General features: G+C 38.6%; 1 protein-coding gene across 2 annotated transcripts in view; it reads right to left on the bottom strand.

Annotated features, from left to right (window-relative positions):
* Nucleotides 1-14073, bottom strand: part of GPD2 (glycerol-3-phosphate dehydrogenase 2) — a 64069-nt gene that overhangs the window by 28241 nt on the left and 21755 nt on the right. For both annotated transcript variants that reach the window (XM_037398017.1, XM_037398018.1), the window contains exons 3-6: nucleotides 12620-12791; nucleotides 9061-9185; nucleotides 7978-8075; nucleotides 6805-6968 (exon numbers count right to left, since the gene is read on the bottom strand). In XM_037398017.1, coding sequence (XP_037253914.1) covers nucleotides 6805-6968; nucleotides 7978-8075; nucleotides 9061-9185; nucleotides 12620-12791 — 559 coding nt within the window. The remainder of the gene's footprint in view (nucleotides 1-6804; nucleotides 6969-7977; nucleotides 8076-9060; nucleotides 9186-12619; nucleotides 12792-14073) is intronic.

Consider the following 14073-nt stretch of genomic DNA (forward strand, 5'->3'; position numbering starts at 1 on the left):
CCATCTGTTCAAATGCCGCTGCCTGATCAGACAATTCTCCCCTGAACCTAGAGAAACCCAGCGCACGAATGGATACAGGAACAGGCTGGGCGAGGTGAACTCTGCTGATGGGAGCGGAGGAGCGTGGCGAGGAAGATGAGCAACATGCACGTCCCCAGCCCCTCCCGAGGACCAGGGTTGCTCTGGACCCATTATGCTGACACAGGGACAGCCACCAGAGCAGGGGAAGAAGCAGCAAGACGTACAGGCATCCCATAATCTGTTTTCCTTCAACATACATATAACGATACCTACAATACGGAACCGTGTACATATTAACTAATGACCGACCATTAAGTTCACATAAAATGCACACATATAAATTACAGCAGAGTTACATGCTTCAATGGAGTCTTTCCCCTAAAAGCCACGACACACTGGGGAACGCTCAGATGTTTGTGGCACAATGTGCAAATAATGTCATTTTGCTCAGGAATAATCTTAAATCTTTTAGGTAACATGATCTGAAGAATTATTCCCCGTTCTCTTCTTAAGGGACACAAAACCCATCCTTTGCTTATATGAGCATTAAAAAAAGAAAAGAGAGGGGCACAGAATTCACTAGAATATTCATCATTTCCAACCTTAAACCCAGAGCGTACAAACAGACGAATCCAGCAAGTCAGAGAGCAAAGCCAATTTAATCTGTGGCTCCCCTGAGGTAAATGTAGTTCACAGTCCTGCCCCCACCCCAACCTCAGCCATAATCCCTGCTTCCTGGAGGTAAGAAAGCACTGGAGTGAGGAAAATTCTGCAGCAGGATATAATGATCCAAAATGACAGGGACAATAATGACAATGAATTTCATGTCTCCCAGTCATGAGCTGGGGATGCTTGACTGGGCTGACTTACACAATTAAATTGTTACAGGTACAGCAGGAGATGCAGTTATCATCTGCATGCTTTTGGGAAGGATGCCTCCAGCAAAAGGAAGAAGAGTGCTGCGGATGCACGGTCCCTTTTGTTCGGGGCAAACGGCTGCTCCTGCAGGGACGTTCATGTGGCTGCACCCGTTGACAGAGGCAAAACTGGGTTAAAGATGCAAGCCATTTTAGGCTATTGATTTTATCCCTTTTGAAAACAATAAAAAAGCTCTGACGGATAAAGCACAGTATGACTTGAGTCACCGTGCACTGAGAAACATTACAAGCCAGCAGAGACCCAACGGATTCTACCAGAGAGTTGGGAAGCACCGTTTATAACGGATCCCCACTAGTGTTCATACTAGTGCTGGCAAGAAAAAAATCCTACCACTTCCATCGCTTCAGCTGGAGACCTGCATTCCATTTTACATGCATTCCACTAGAGGAAGCCAGCGTTACCTTTACGAGCCCTCTCATAGCAGGCTGCCGGTTTTCTTCAGGATTTTACATACAACTCTATTATATAGAACATGGGACAAAATGTATTTGAAAGCAACGGGATATGGAGAATACGCATAGTATTTCCCAGGTTATACCTACGGTTAGTGTGCCTGCAAGGCTTCTCTCATTCATCCAGCTTCAGTTTTGAAATACCAAGAAATATGGTTAGCCGTGTATTTCACCTATAGAAAGTATTTTTAGTGACAAACTGTCAAAGAGTTTTTATATCCAGGGAGGGAAAAAAAGTCATACACTTGTCTGCATCTGTAATAGGGTAATACCCCTATTACAGCTCAACATTCGCAAAATATTAATTTGTCAAATATGAATTATAAAGCTATAACATTTCATAATTCAGGACACACTCAAACACTAGGAAAAATAGCTACAAGAGCCCAAATAAAAAAAAAGCATTTATTCCATTTTTGACAGCTTAATGAATGCCCTACTCTTTTGCATTGATTTTTGTGTGTATGTCCGTCTGTGTGTGTGCATGTGTGCCTGGGAAGGATTTCTCATGGGGTTTGCTGTAAACAAGGAAAGCTAAATCCTCTGCCAAAGCTTCCTTTTCTACCTTTAAATAACCTCCATATTAAAATATTTCAGGAGAGAATATATACAAAAAATAAACAAAAATTACTTACATTCCAGCAAATATACTGGAAATTCATAGAACAAGACATTAAGCAATCAAATACCCTGATGTGACAACACAGTCACACAAGTGGTATATGTTAATTCGTGCTTTCAGAAAATAGCAGTAAATTCAAAGAGCAGGGTCAACAAAGCCCAAAAATCTTAAATTCAGGACTGATTCCAGAACACAAGTTTTCCTTACACACCTAAAGGCTCATCTTGCAAGGCAAAAATATGTTAACAAAGAGGTCTGCAAGCACCTGGAGATAGAAAAATAATGCATCCTAAAAATAATTGTGCCACTTAGAATTTCTAAACACTTTAAATTGAAATATTCTGGCCAGCTGGACCTCTGCTTTAATGTTTTTCCTAGTTCTTAACATAATGAACTATATATAATTTAAATGGAGATTAATTCTTCCATTTAAAGTGCTTTAAAATAATTCTGCCTATGATCTTGAGATCTCAGCCCAGCATCGCCATAGTGCCTCTCTCCAGTCTTCCTTGAGCTACGTAAGTGGAACTGACAGATCACTGCTCAGATAGCAGCCACGTTCTTCCCCCAAAATGTTGCCTTTTTGCTATTCAGGAGTATCCTAATACCAACAAATGCTAAATGAAGTCTGACATGTACCCCTAAGAAACAAACTTGTAAGTTGTGGCTTCAAAGAAAACCTTGAATAAATAGGACACATTGTGTACACCCAGGCTAACATCCAACATATGCTTTAGTTTCCTGATGCCGAGACAGAGCAAGAATAGCCTCTGGTAAAGTCTGTGATTTGCTGTTGCTGGTACTTCAAACATTTATAATGTACTTTTCCCTCCCACCCACCCCCACCCCCCCAAAAGAAACCAAAACAATTTTAAAAATGTAATTAAGACAACCACAGCAACATTATTATTTGACATGCCACTAGTTTGATCAACAATTACAAAACAAAACAAAAAGCTTTCCCGATCTTTCCTCTGCAGAAGAACATTGTCACCAAAAAGTCACAACTGGACAGGTGGTTTTATCAAACAAAACCATTCATTATGTAGGTTACTTTTTTAATTCTTCCCTTTGGTGGTGGTGATCAACATGCCAGACAGCAAGACGCTGCTAGTAGGTGCTGTTAACAACTACAGATACAGGGAAAGTATGATAGAAATAGGCAAGAAAAAAAGATAAATCTACATTCAACTGCACATACACAGTCAGTTAAGACACACCATTCTTAAAAGGCCAATTTATTTATTCATTATTTAGGGAAGACAGAGAAAGGATGGACAGAGAAGACACAGATATGACCTACTTTAAGACAGGTACAGATACACACACACATATATATATATATAAAATTTTGTCATTATTTAGTGGCTTTATTTTATGACTAATCCTTCTGAAAGAACTAAAAGGAGTTCAATTTGATCTTATCATCCCTTTCTCCTCTTTAAGGAGGATTTAAGTTCAATTCCCTTTCCCTTTTGTCCTCCATGTCTCCAAATTCAGGGCATGAAGGTATAATATTAAACGGTGCTTGCTGAAACATTATGACTTAAAACAAATTCACTGTGGACAGAACACAGTTAATTGATCACAATAAAATAACATGTTACAACACAGCATGAGTACACATACACCATGGGCCACAGGCTGACCTACAGAGAAGTCACTGCAGATAAAATTTAGTTCTGAAATGTAGCATGTTAAGAATTGATTTAACATTGTAGCTGGAAAGTTTTTATTCTGGATTAGGTACAGCCTCAAAGAACCCAAATGTACATTATGAACTCACAAATTTGATACTTTCCTTCAGAACTACTTTAGTCTTCTAGGAAAATGAGGTTTAGTGGAGCTTTGAGAATTTCTTTAATTTTTTCACTGCAAAACACCGTTTCTTTAAATTCCGCACTAAAAATGTGGATAACCAAGCTGTACTCTTACAAGGAAAGCAAAATAAGGCCAGATATACTGGCATGAATAAGTAGCTTCACTGGCAGCAAAACTTAAAAGTCTATTTTCGATATCTCTCATCAAATTAGTCCAAGAGTCCTGCTAGCATTGCAGCTATTCCTCTGAAGGAGAACTGTTAAGATGCTCTGTCAGCTACCTGACTTTATTGAGATTTGTATGAATAAACAGAACAATTACACAATCCTCTTTCTCTTTAAACTGTTCTTCAATAATCCTGTACGTTTCCTTTTTCTTTCTCTTTTTTTTTTTTTTACACTTCTTTGTGTCCAATATGCAGAGTGCAGGTTTGTCTCTTATTGCTTGGGAAGTCAACAAAACCATCAGAGACATCTCTCAGTCATCCAGAGTTCTGCACTGTATTGCTACACAGATGTTTTCCACTAAAACTCCACATGGTTATCTTCATGCTGAATTTTTAGATTTATTGTAACACTGTTTAAAATAATTACTCATCCAAGAAATCTGAAAACTAATGTTAAGGCTATCTTGTAAATGTGTATCTTTGGAATGCTGGAGTAGTAAATAGCTATGATACATCCAAACTATTTATTTAATCAGAAAAACTTCAATAGATTATAAATAGATTTCAAGTTATAGTGCTCTTATGAGAAGTGTAATTACAGTTAAGAGAACCACTTCGTCGTTCTTGTATGCTCCTGGGATCCCTTAAAACAGTCTAAGGGATAGCTTATGATAATGAAAAAATAAATCTGAATTACTTCTATGCATGCTATTTACAGCAGCTCTTGTTACAGTATACAAAAATACCACATAATCCCACAACAAATTTGCTTCTAAATAACCTCTTATTTCCTCCAGACCTTAAAAATAAGATAGAAAAGATGCAGTCTCCATCAGAAATAAGTAAAAATCAAGTCCATCCTTTAAATCTTACCCTATCCCCAAGTAAGAACCTACACATATATATTCCTGCACATATATATACAGGGTTTTTTTGTCGTTCTGTGGGCTCTGTATGAGCAACCTGCAATTATCAACATATGCTTTTGCCAGAAGCCTCATAAATACTAACTCCAGTGTGTTCTGAGAGTCCCTCCTACTTCTTCCCAGTACAAAAGCCCCTATTGATAAGCTGATGAATAGGGTAAATGCAGTTCTAAAAAGGGAAAAGAACTACCTTTACAATCAATTTTGTGTGAAGACCTTTCTGGCTGCCAAAAGGTCAGAAACTACATCTTCAGGTAAAAACTAACTAGAACTGCACCACTACTGAAGTAAATCAGTATTTAAGCTATTTATTCTTTGGAGGGCTCCTCCAAGCCTGCAAAGAATCTACGGCTTTTTGCCCTATCCTGAACATATTTGACATTTTGGTATTACCTAGCTGGCCCCATTACCAAGAAAGTTTTACCAAACTTTCAGTCTTGGAAGGGAAGTGGAAGGGGGCTGGAGAAGGAGGAATACCAATCTAATTGAAACCACATTGTGAAACAGCGTACAACTCTGCCGCAAAGAAAAGGTATCACATCTTCCAGGTCTGCCAACATAACCAGGTGGATCAAGAAAGCCATTATGACAGTACACCCTGGAACTCCAGCTTAAGCAGTGAACTTTCCAGCACTTAGATTTTGTACAAGTTCAGTATTTTTTAAATACTGTTTGGGGATGGGACTTGCATGACATTAGAAAGTACTGAGATACAGCAGTTTGGATAAAGCTCAAGGCACCTGCACATCAACATGAGCACTAATGTTCTGGACAAGCAAATTTTGTGTCAAGTAAGCCAACTAAACCTTCACCAATTCTGCTTCAGACTGCCTTGTGTATCTGTAGAGTCTGAAGGGACAGAGTTAAATCCTTTGCTTGGCAGACCCACTGCAGCACGCACCTGTTGCTGTACAGCTATGTTAGAGACTTATTACCAGACTTATTTCACAGAACAAGGCAAAAAGGCTTATCCATTCTTGCATTACAAACAAGAGTGACGCTCTTTCCTAACATGAATACACATGAACACTTTTGAACATTAAAATTGCTATTTCTAGATGACTGCAATGAGTTCTATTAAATCATCATTTTATTTTGAATGAACATCAGAAGACTTGCAGAAAGCATCTTTATTTTCTCCCACTCAGACACTGAATTTGTGTAAGCGTTATACACAAACATACCTAAAACTAGCTGATATAATAGATTAAATAACTTGTGCTGGAGGCGTATTTCCTCTCATGAATTTATAAGCCTTTATTTAAAGGGGTTTTAACAAAACCATTCATATCTTATATCAGTCTCTAGTATCTGATTATAATTACAATGAACGCTGTCTTTGCAGAGCAACCGATTTTACTGGTGATACAACAAGTAATTGATCCAGGCCTCATCCAACCCAGTGCAAGAACCACAACCAGCAGCCAGATCAGCTAGATAGGTCTTAAGTTATTTGCATAGTCAAAGTGCTACAGCAAACCATTTAACATTACCAGAATGATCACATTTTCTTGACTTACAATACCTCAGAAGTGTTCAGTCGAAGGAAGTATATAGCAAAAACACGCACGGCTGGAAAGTTGTAGGGAATCACCAGAACATTAGAACGCTTTCACGTATCACTATACCTACTAGCCAAGAAAACTAATATATTCTCTCCTATGTCCAGTAAGTTACTGTTGTGAAAAACGCAACTTAGCTACCAAATTAATGCTTAAGAGGCAAGCTAAATACTTCCAAGTTGTTGTTCTTCCCTTTAGAAAGTCTATGTACATGACCTATAATTGCATACTTGTGTTTCTCCCCAACTCAAAACACAGCACCACATAATAATGAAAACACAGAAAGGCAACATACCATCGTAGTAGACAATAGCTCCAACAAGCTCATCTTTGCGTAGCATTGGAAAGAGCTCCAAGGCTCTTGACTTGCTAAGGACATAACTGCTTCTCAGACACTGACTTCCTGCCACGAGGTCATAAAGTTTTATTCCAAGCCAGTAGTATGGCAACTGCCACCATCTGCAAGAAAAAAAAAATCCCCAGGAAGTGAAATAAATAAATGCAAAAGTGTATGCACACAATGTTATAGTAATATAGAACATGGTAAGTAACACAGCATGTAGTATTACACTAGTTTTACTTTGTACCATCACATAAGTTCATGGTATCACAACAGAATGCAAATACACAAGAACTTATCTATTGTTCGCTACTGTTTTCAACTGATCTACTCACTGCAGTTAGTCAAGCAGATTCAAGGCTTTATTTATTCTAGAATTAGGATCACAAACCTGCCTTTTTTACTTCAGTGTAAAGTGAGATATTAAAGCTATGTATTAAGGGAAGAGCCAGGCTGCATGTGCAAGCTGAAAGGGTTCCTCAAATGCACACCTTGACTAATGCCTCCTGCACAAACAGGACCAAATAAATGCAGCTGGCCGCTGACCTACACGAGCTCCACCTATTACAAGCCCCTTCTACTAAGACAGGAATAAAGCCATACATTAAGATCTGCTCTAAGTAGCCTGTTACAGTGAGAAACTGTTCCAAATCACTTAAAGTCTCTTTCTTAGATGAGAAGCATCAGCACTAAACTGTCATGTGCTGTGAAAGGCAAGTGCACTGAATTACTGCACTGAACAGGGATGGTTGCATGGACTAAATGTCACATTGCTAAGAACACCATGATAGCATGTTGAAGACATGGACGTAGTGAAAAGAATATCAAATAATGTGCTGGGAATGAGAGTTCATTCCAGCTGCAAACTCCCCTCCTCCCCGCTATTGGGGTGGTCAAAATGCACTGAACTGGTGAAGTCCATGATGAGCTCCTAGCCAGCAGTGATAACTGGTTGGTGCCACAGAAGAATTTCACGCTCCTACAATATGACATCATCTCACCTGCTGGAGGACAAAGCTTATGACAGGTTTAATGACATGCTTGGAAAAAGGCACCTGCAAACTCTCCAGGGAAACAGCTTGCTTGTCAAGAACAACGCTAAAGGAGAGATACTATAGCAAAGCTTACTTGTAAACAGGCAGCATTATTGGCAAAGGAGCCGAGAGGTGAGGAGCAATTTCAAGCAGATTTGCACGCTCCTCAAGTGCTTCTTTCACCATCTTGTACTGAAAAACAGAAGTGTACATGCGGATCCCACGTTACTCAATTTTGTCTCCATGTGCAACATTTAATAAGAAATGGTTTATCAAAGCAAATATCTTGCATAACTTTTACTATTCTTTCAGAAACACACAAAGATTTGCTGAAAAATACAAAAGTTAAGGAAAACATTTCCCAAGAAAATGAGGTTTTGCTAGTTTCATTTTGGCAGGTCAGCAGAATAATTTTTAATTTGAGTGTAAAGCGCAATAATCCTAACTATGGGCAGGAGGCACTTGAAGTTTAGAACTCATCCCACAGTATACCTTCTGTGCCAGTTCCCACAATTAAATCCCATACTAACTCTGAGCTGCAAATGTAGACGTGCTCTTCTCCAAATCCATCAATATGAATCAATATGAAGTTGTTCTTTGGCAAAAAAAGCTTGATTTCTGTAGCTGGATAACTACAAGTTTTACATATTTTTCCCTGAGAAGTCACCATTTCTACAGCAGTATTACAACCATTGAAATATACTTGAAGTTAGAGAGGTTGCAATGAGAAGACAAATCAATTTCACAAAACAAGAGTATCAGCTTCCTCCGACACAAAAATACATGAAAGCATTTCTATATAATCACTCATTTACCATATTTTCTTTCCTCATTCTACAATACACAGGACAACCACTCACTCCTCCAAATTCGGTTCATGACTGGTAGGAAGCTCTTTTTATTCTGAAATCAGCCCTGTCTCTGCCTTCCTTCCCCAGAACATACACAGTCTATAAAGTATGGCAATTGTATTGCCCATACAACAATTTAGCAAAAGGCAGGAGCACTGATTTCCATATCCTAGAAAGCTCAAAGGGAGAAGACGCTTTTTCTATGTACAGCAGCTTTGAAATACAACAGTCAAGTATTGAAAAAATAAAAAGGAGACTTGGATATAATTGGGATAGGGGAAGTGTCTACTAGCAATTTTTGCTTAACAACCAGCATAAACAATTACCTGCTCAAAATCCAACTTCATGATGGCCTTCTGAAGATATCTCACTCCACCATGGATCAATTTAGTACTCCTGCTGCTGGTCCCTGATGAGAAATCACCTCTTTCCAGAAGGGCTGTTTTTAGTCCTGTGTTACCAGAAAACCAAATTAACTTCTTAAATTACACAATTTGTATGTAATTCATTAAAGACACTTCTCTAGGGTAGAGACAATCACAAGAAAAATTACTCTGTACATGGATAAATTTGTATTCAAAGTGTAGTGCACTGTCTATATTGTAATGAAAAATTTTAGCTTCCTTCCTAAGGGAAAAGTCAAAACAGAACTTAAACAGAAGCACATTAAAACCTGGATATTTCACAATAGAAAGGCATTACAGTACATTATAGGGGCCATGCTCCCTCAAGCAAATCATAGTTCGTATTCATGGCAAGAACAGAATATTTTCATGAATACTTTTAACTCTTTGCAGCAGAGAGCTCTAAATCTATCACACTAATGATTTGAACAGCATACCAGAGAGGCAGACAACTGGCATCTTTCTCTGCTTACGAGGTACCCAAAACTAAAGGAGAGCCAGCCATGTGCATGCTCACCACTCAGGGACAGCTCACCGGAGAACATGATGCACACGTATACAGAATTCTGCCATATACATGAAATAGGTTTGATGAGGCTTAATACAAAATATCGTAGGTTACCTGGAAGCGTAGCAAAGTGAAAAAGGAAGTTCATCTCCAGTTCACTATGCAGAGCACTACAGTGCTCATACAGCACAGACATCCTCCTTTTACATTACATAAGCCAAGGGCACACATACGCAAAACATTCGTTAGAAGATACCACTAATTACTTCAGAAAGGAGTTGACTCAGAAATGCGCACACATGTTCCCTGATGCTGGCAGGCACCAACAGTTTGACCAGCACAAGGAAGGAATAACCACATGGTTCACAGATGTTCACACAAGTCCAGAACACAAACTGCTTTATAACTGAACATCATAATGCTTACTCTACCAAACACTTGGAATGAGGTTAGCACGTGGGGTTTTTTTACACAAGTTGTGTTCCCAGTTACCCTGAAGGCCAGGAAAAAGCATTCCATAGGTAAAGGCACTCTGCTTTGTGTGAATTGCTACAAAACCATATACCCAAATACTGTTGACACTACGTCCCTTGTACAGGCAAGTGCTGGCATCTTCTTCATGAAGGAGATTGACATCGAGTTATGTGATGGAAGTTAGGATAAGGGAAGAGTTGCAGGAAACAGATGATTAGCAGATGCCTTAGAATGGTAAGATACAGGCAACATCCTTTGGCACATACCTAATACCTACAACACAACCAACAACAACTTCCAACATCCAGCATAAGTAAACCCAACCAAGATAAGCACCATAGGACAAGCATAAGGCAGTCTTTCACTTAAAATGTATGTGGAAGGACAACCTGTGTTACCCAAGTTAGCAGAACAGACCCCCTCCATCACTGGCAGAATTAGGTAGGCAAGGAAAAGAGTGAGTGACACTGTACCAAAACCAACAGCAACAACATGACGACGCATACCCAAGAAGAGCATCATCTGCATTAGAAGTTATCCCTTGGGTCTTGCCTTCACCCTCTTTGCAGGGTGCTTTATGCTACTGGTTGGTGAACACACATTTTAACATCTGTTGCTCTCCCAAAACTTTTTATGTCCTTAAAAAAAAAAAATCTAATTATTACTGGTAACTTCCAAAGATCAGAGTAATTTATTTTTGTCAAATGTGACTGAAGATTAATGGATACAATCAGAAATAATTTGGTGAAGATGTATCAAACACATGAAAAGCAAAATTTGTTGTTAAGTGAAGCAAACATAATAAAAGAGCAAGTTCCATGAATGAACAGCAACAATACACAATTCATTAACCAAATGCCTAGGAATATTTCACACTTCAGAAATCTACTGATATAATCAGAATATCCAGTAAAAGGATAAACATAGATTAACTATAATAATTTCTGTATGCTTTACAACTGCATTTTCTACCACAATATAGCAAAGGCAGAAGCGAAAAGATCCCAAGTTATATTTAATAACACATACGAAAAAAAAATAATAACCAGGTATGAGTCTGTATGTATCTACCAATGGCGCAGATCTTACCGCTTTATCTGTTTCAAAATTATCACACCCTCTGGGCAAGTATTTTCCAAACCAAACTAAAAAAACACTCCTGGAGTCATGTTTTGTCTTTTATTTCCGAGGTATATCTAGAAGTTAAAGAACCTACAGAAGAACTTTATGGCTGCCTACCATGTTTCACCTTTTTTTTTTCCATTTTAGTTCCAAAACCAGAAAAAAGGTCTACAAACACAGAAACAAAGGAAGACACATTCTCTCTCTCACTGGCTGACTGTATGGAAAACAACAACTGACAGTACACATTGCAAAACAAGCTTTTCTCACCAATCTTTCATATAGCTTTTTGGATTAAAATATGATATTCTGGGGGAATACCGCATTTCAATAGAATAAAAGTTCATGCTACATCATCTCCCACAGGAACAGTACCAAAGCATTCTCATCTCTGCATCTGAAGGTCTATTTTCATTAAATTTGTGCAATGACTTACTCTCTCTGAAAGCTCTCGAATTTGATTGAACCTGGTGGCCAATTTCAAAGTTTCTGTGTAAGGTGGATGACACAGAGTGGGCATTAGTGTCCTGCTTTTTCAACGCCTGAACAGAGCTCTTCCCATGTCTGACCAACTGCACGAGCTATTGGGCAACAACTGCACATCTACTGAGCAAAACTGACTGTCACCACACAGATTCTCATCCTCCTGCAGAAGTCAGGTAAAAAGCATTAGCTTAAACTCATTTTACCTTGAGCATTCCCTAAGTTAAAGCTTTGCATAAAGTTAACATCAATTCTGCTGCGTCTAGTAGCTTCTTAAACCGGTTACACAGCTAATCCCCCAAAAGAGGGGAAACAGAAGTACAGATCTACTTTATGCACCCTCAAGCTGAGTGGTGCTAGTACCTTTCACTGAAAATTCAAACAGGCTTCTCCAAACCTGCAATATACTACAACTGCAGCTACAATGCATTAGAAGTTGCAGGGATCTCGAGTTACAAGCTGGAGAGCCACTGTGCCTCATCCAGAATTCACACGTGGCCCTTTCAAAACAGTTGCTAAAAGTGCTGTAAAAGTCTTGTCTTCTCTTTGCTGCCAATATTCTCCTGCACAAACAACTGAAACATGACTACAGACAAACCCACTAAATAAGGAGCAACAGAGAATAAGAAGTCCATCCAAGATCATCCAGCAAAAAGGTTTATGGTAGAAAACTGCATACAAGCACCTAGACAATAAAGACTCTGCTGAAACAACAAAACACAATGGCAATTTTTTCTTCAAGTTCATTTTAGCTTCTGAAAATAGAAGGAGTTTTATAACCAGGCATTTAGAGTACACCTCTATCTTCAAGTACTTTTGAAAAGCCAACCTGATAAACTTATTATAAACCATGTAATCCAAGAATAAGAATGCAATTAAATTTTCAAGCCTTACCTCTAGTGACTGCATCTAAAGCACAGCCACATCCTGTTGCTCCTCCACCTATAACAAGGACATCAAATTCACCTGTGGTTTGCAGTGCCAAAATTTGTTGTTCTCTTGTAGGGAAATGGTTCATTATTGGAACAGTCACGGCTTCTGCAGCTTGAACATGCACAAAGGTACCCTGCACAGATTACAAACAACACATGAGGATCTGTATTTATTGTGTATACACAAATGTGTACACATACATACATACACACACAACCAAACCACACAAATAAACTCAAATATTCCCAGTCACTTTACCTATATATAATAATAATATTGTATTAAAACATTATGGAGCAATAAACAGTGCAAAAATCATAAAGGGTTAGCACAAATTTACTTAATCTTGCCTACTTCAATATAATGCTGTACTCAAGTGCTACTAGCCATATAAATTATTTCCAGGAATAGTCTTTTGCTATGTTACAGGATGCTCAGGAAGTATTTTAATAAACAGATGCATGGTTTGGCTCTCAACTCTCCAAAAAAAAAAATCCATCAAAGCAAAGGACTTAAAAGATGAACGTACATTTTATGTACTTGTATGGTGGCCTTAATCTAAGATTAAATTTGATCAGGTTCATGAGATGATGTGGTTTACTGTCAAATATACTATACCAAACACCAAAGAAACACTACTGCCATATCCTTTTTGAAAATCTTCCAAGAAAGCAATTTATATTCTACAGCATGCTAGAACTCAACTTTTTTTCAAAGTGATAGAAGTTAACAATGTGGTGGTTTCCAGACAAGTTCAGATTTTACTAGAATGGCTTTGAGAATCTCTCTAGTACTCTGCCTGACATTCCACAAGCCTCCGCTGCTCGCCATTCAATGACCAGGCTAAGAAAGGCTGACATGCCTTCTCAGTCAACTAATATGGACCATGGTTTGATTTTTAAGGTTTTAACCAGTTTCTGAAGACTCTCTTCTGTTAACATTAATTTAAACTTAACTCTAAAAACCTTTACAGTCAGAGGTATCCCCAAACCCTATCACTTGTCATATACTTCATAATCTATGTTATAAGCACCGTCGCTGTGGGTTCATACGCATCACACTAATTTTGTATTCAGTGGGCTGCAGGCAGATACCACGGTGTTTCAGACAGTTAAATGGAGTGGAAGGCCACAAGAGTCATGTTTACTTTCTCTTTGCTTTCAGCTCTAGCTTTGCTTTTTGTTCTAGCTTTTTCTCAAAAAAATTTCCTCATTCACCGTTGTCCCTCTGCACAAAACTAGACTGTGAATTCCTCTCACCACTGATTTTTCAAGACCCAAAAGATCCATCTTTTGCACAACAGAGTAACCACTTGCACATAAGTGAACCTGGCAGACAAAGCACCTGAATTTACAAGAAGGGTAGTCAAGGTACTGGCCATAGAGCCAGAACACCTGCAGCACATCACAGCTCAG

This window comes from Falco rusticolus, chromosome 8, assembly GCF_015220075.1.
Source record: "Falco rusticolus isolate bFalRus1 chromosome 8, bFalRus1.pri, whole genome shotgun sequence".
Taxonomy (NCBI): domain Eukaryota; kingdom Metazoa; phylum Chordata; class Aves; order Falconiformes; family Falconidae; genus Falco; species Falco rusticolus.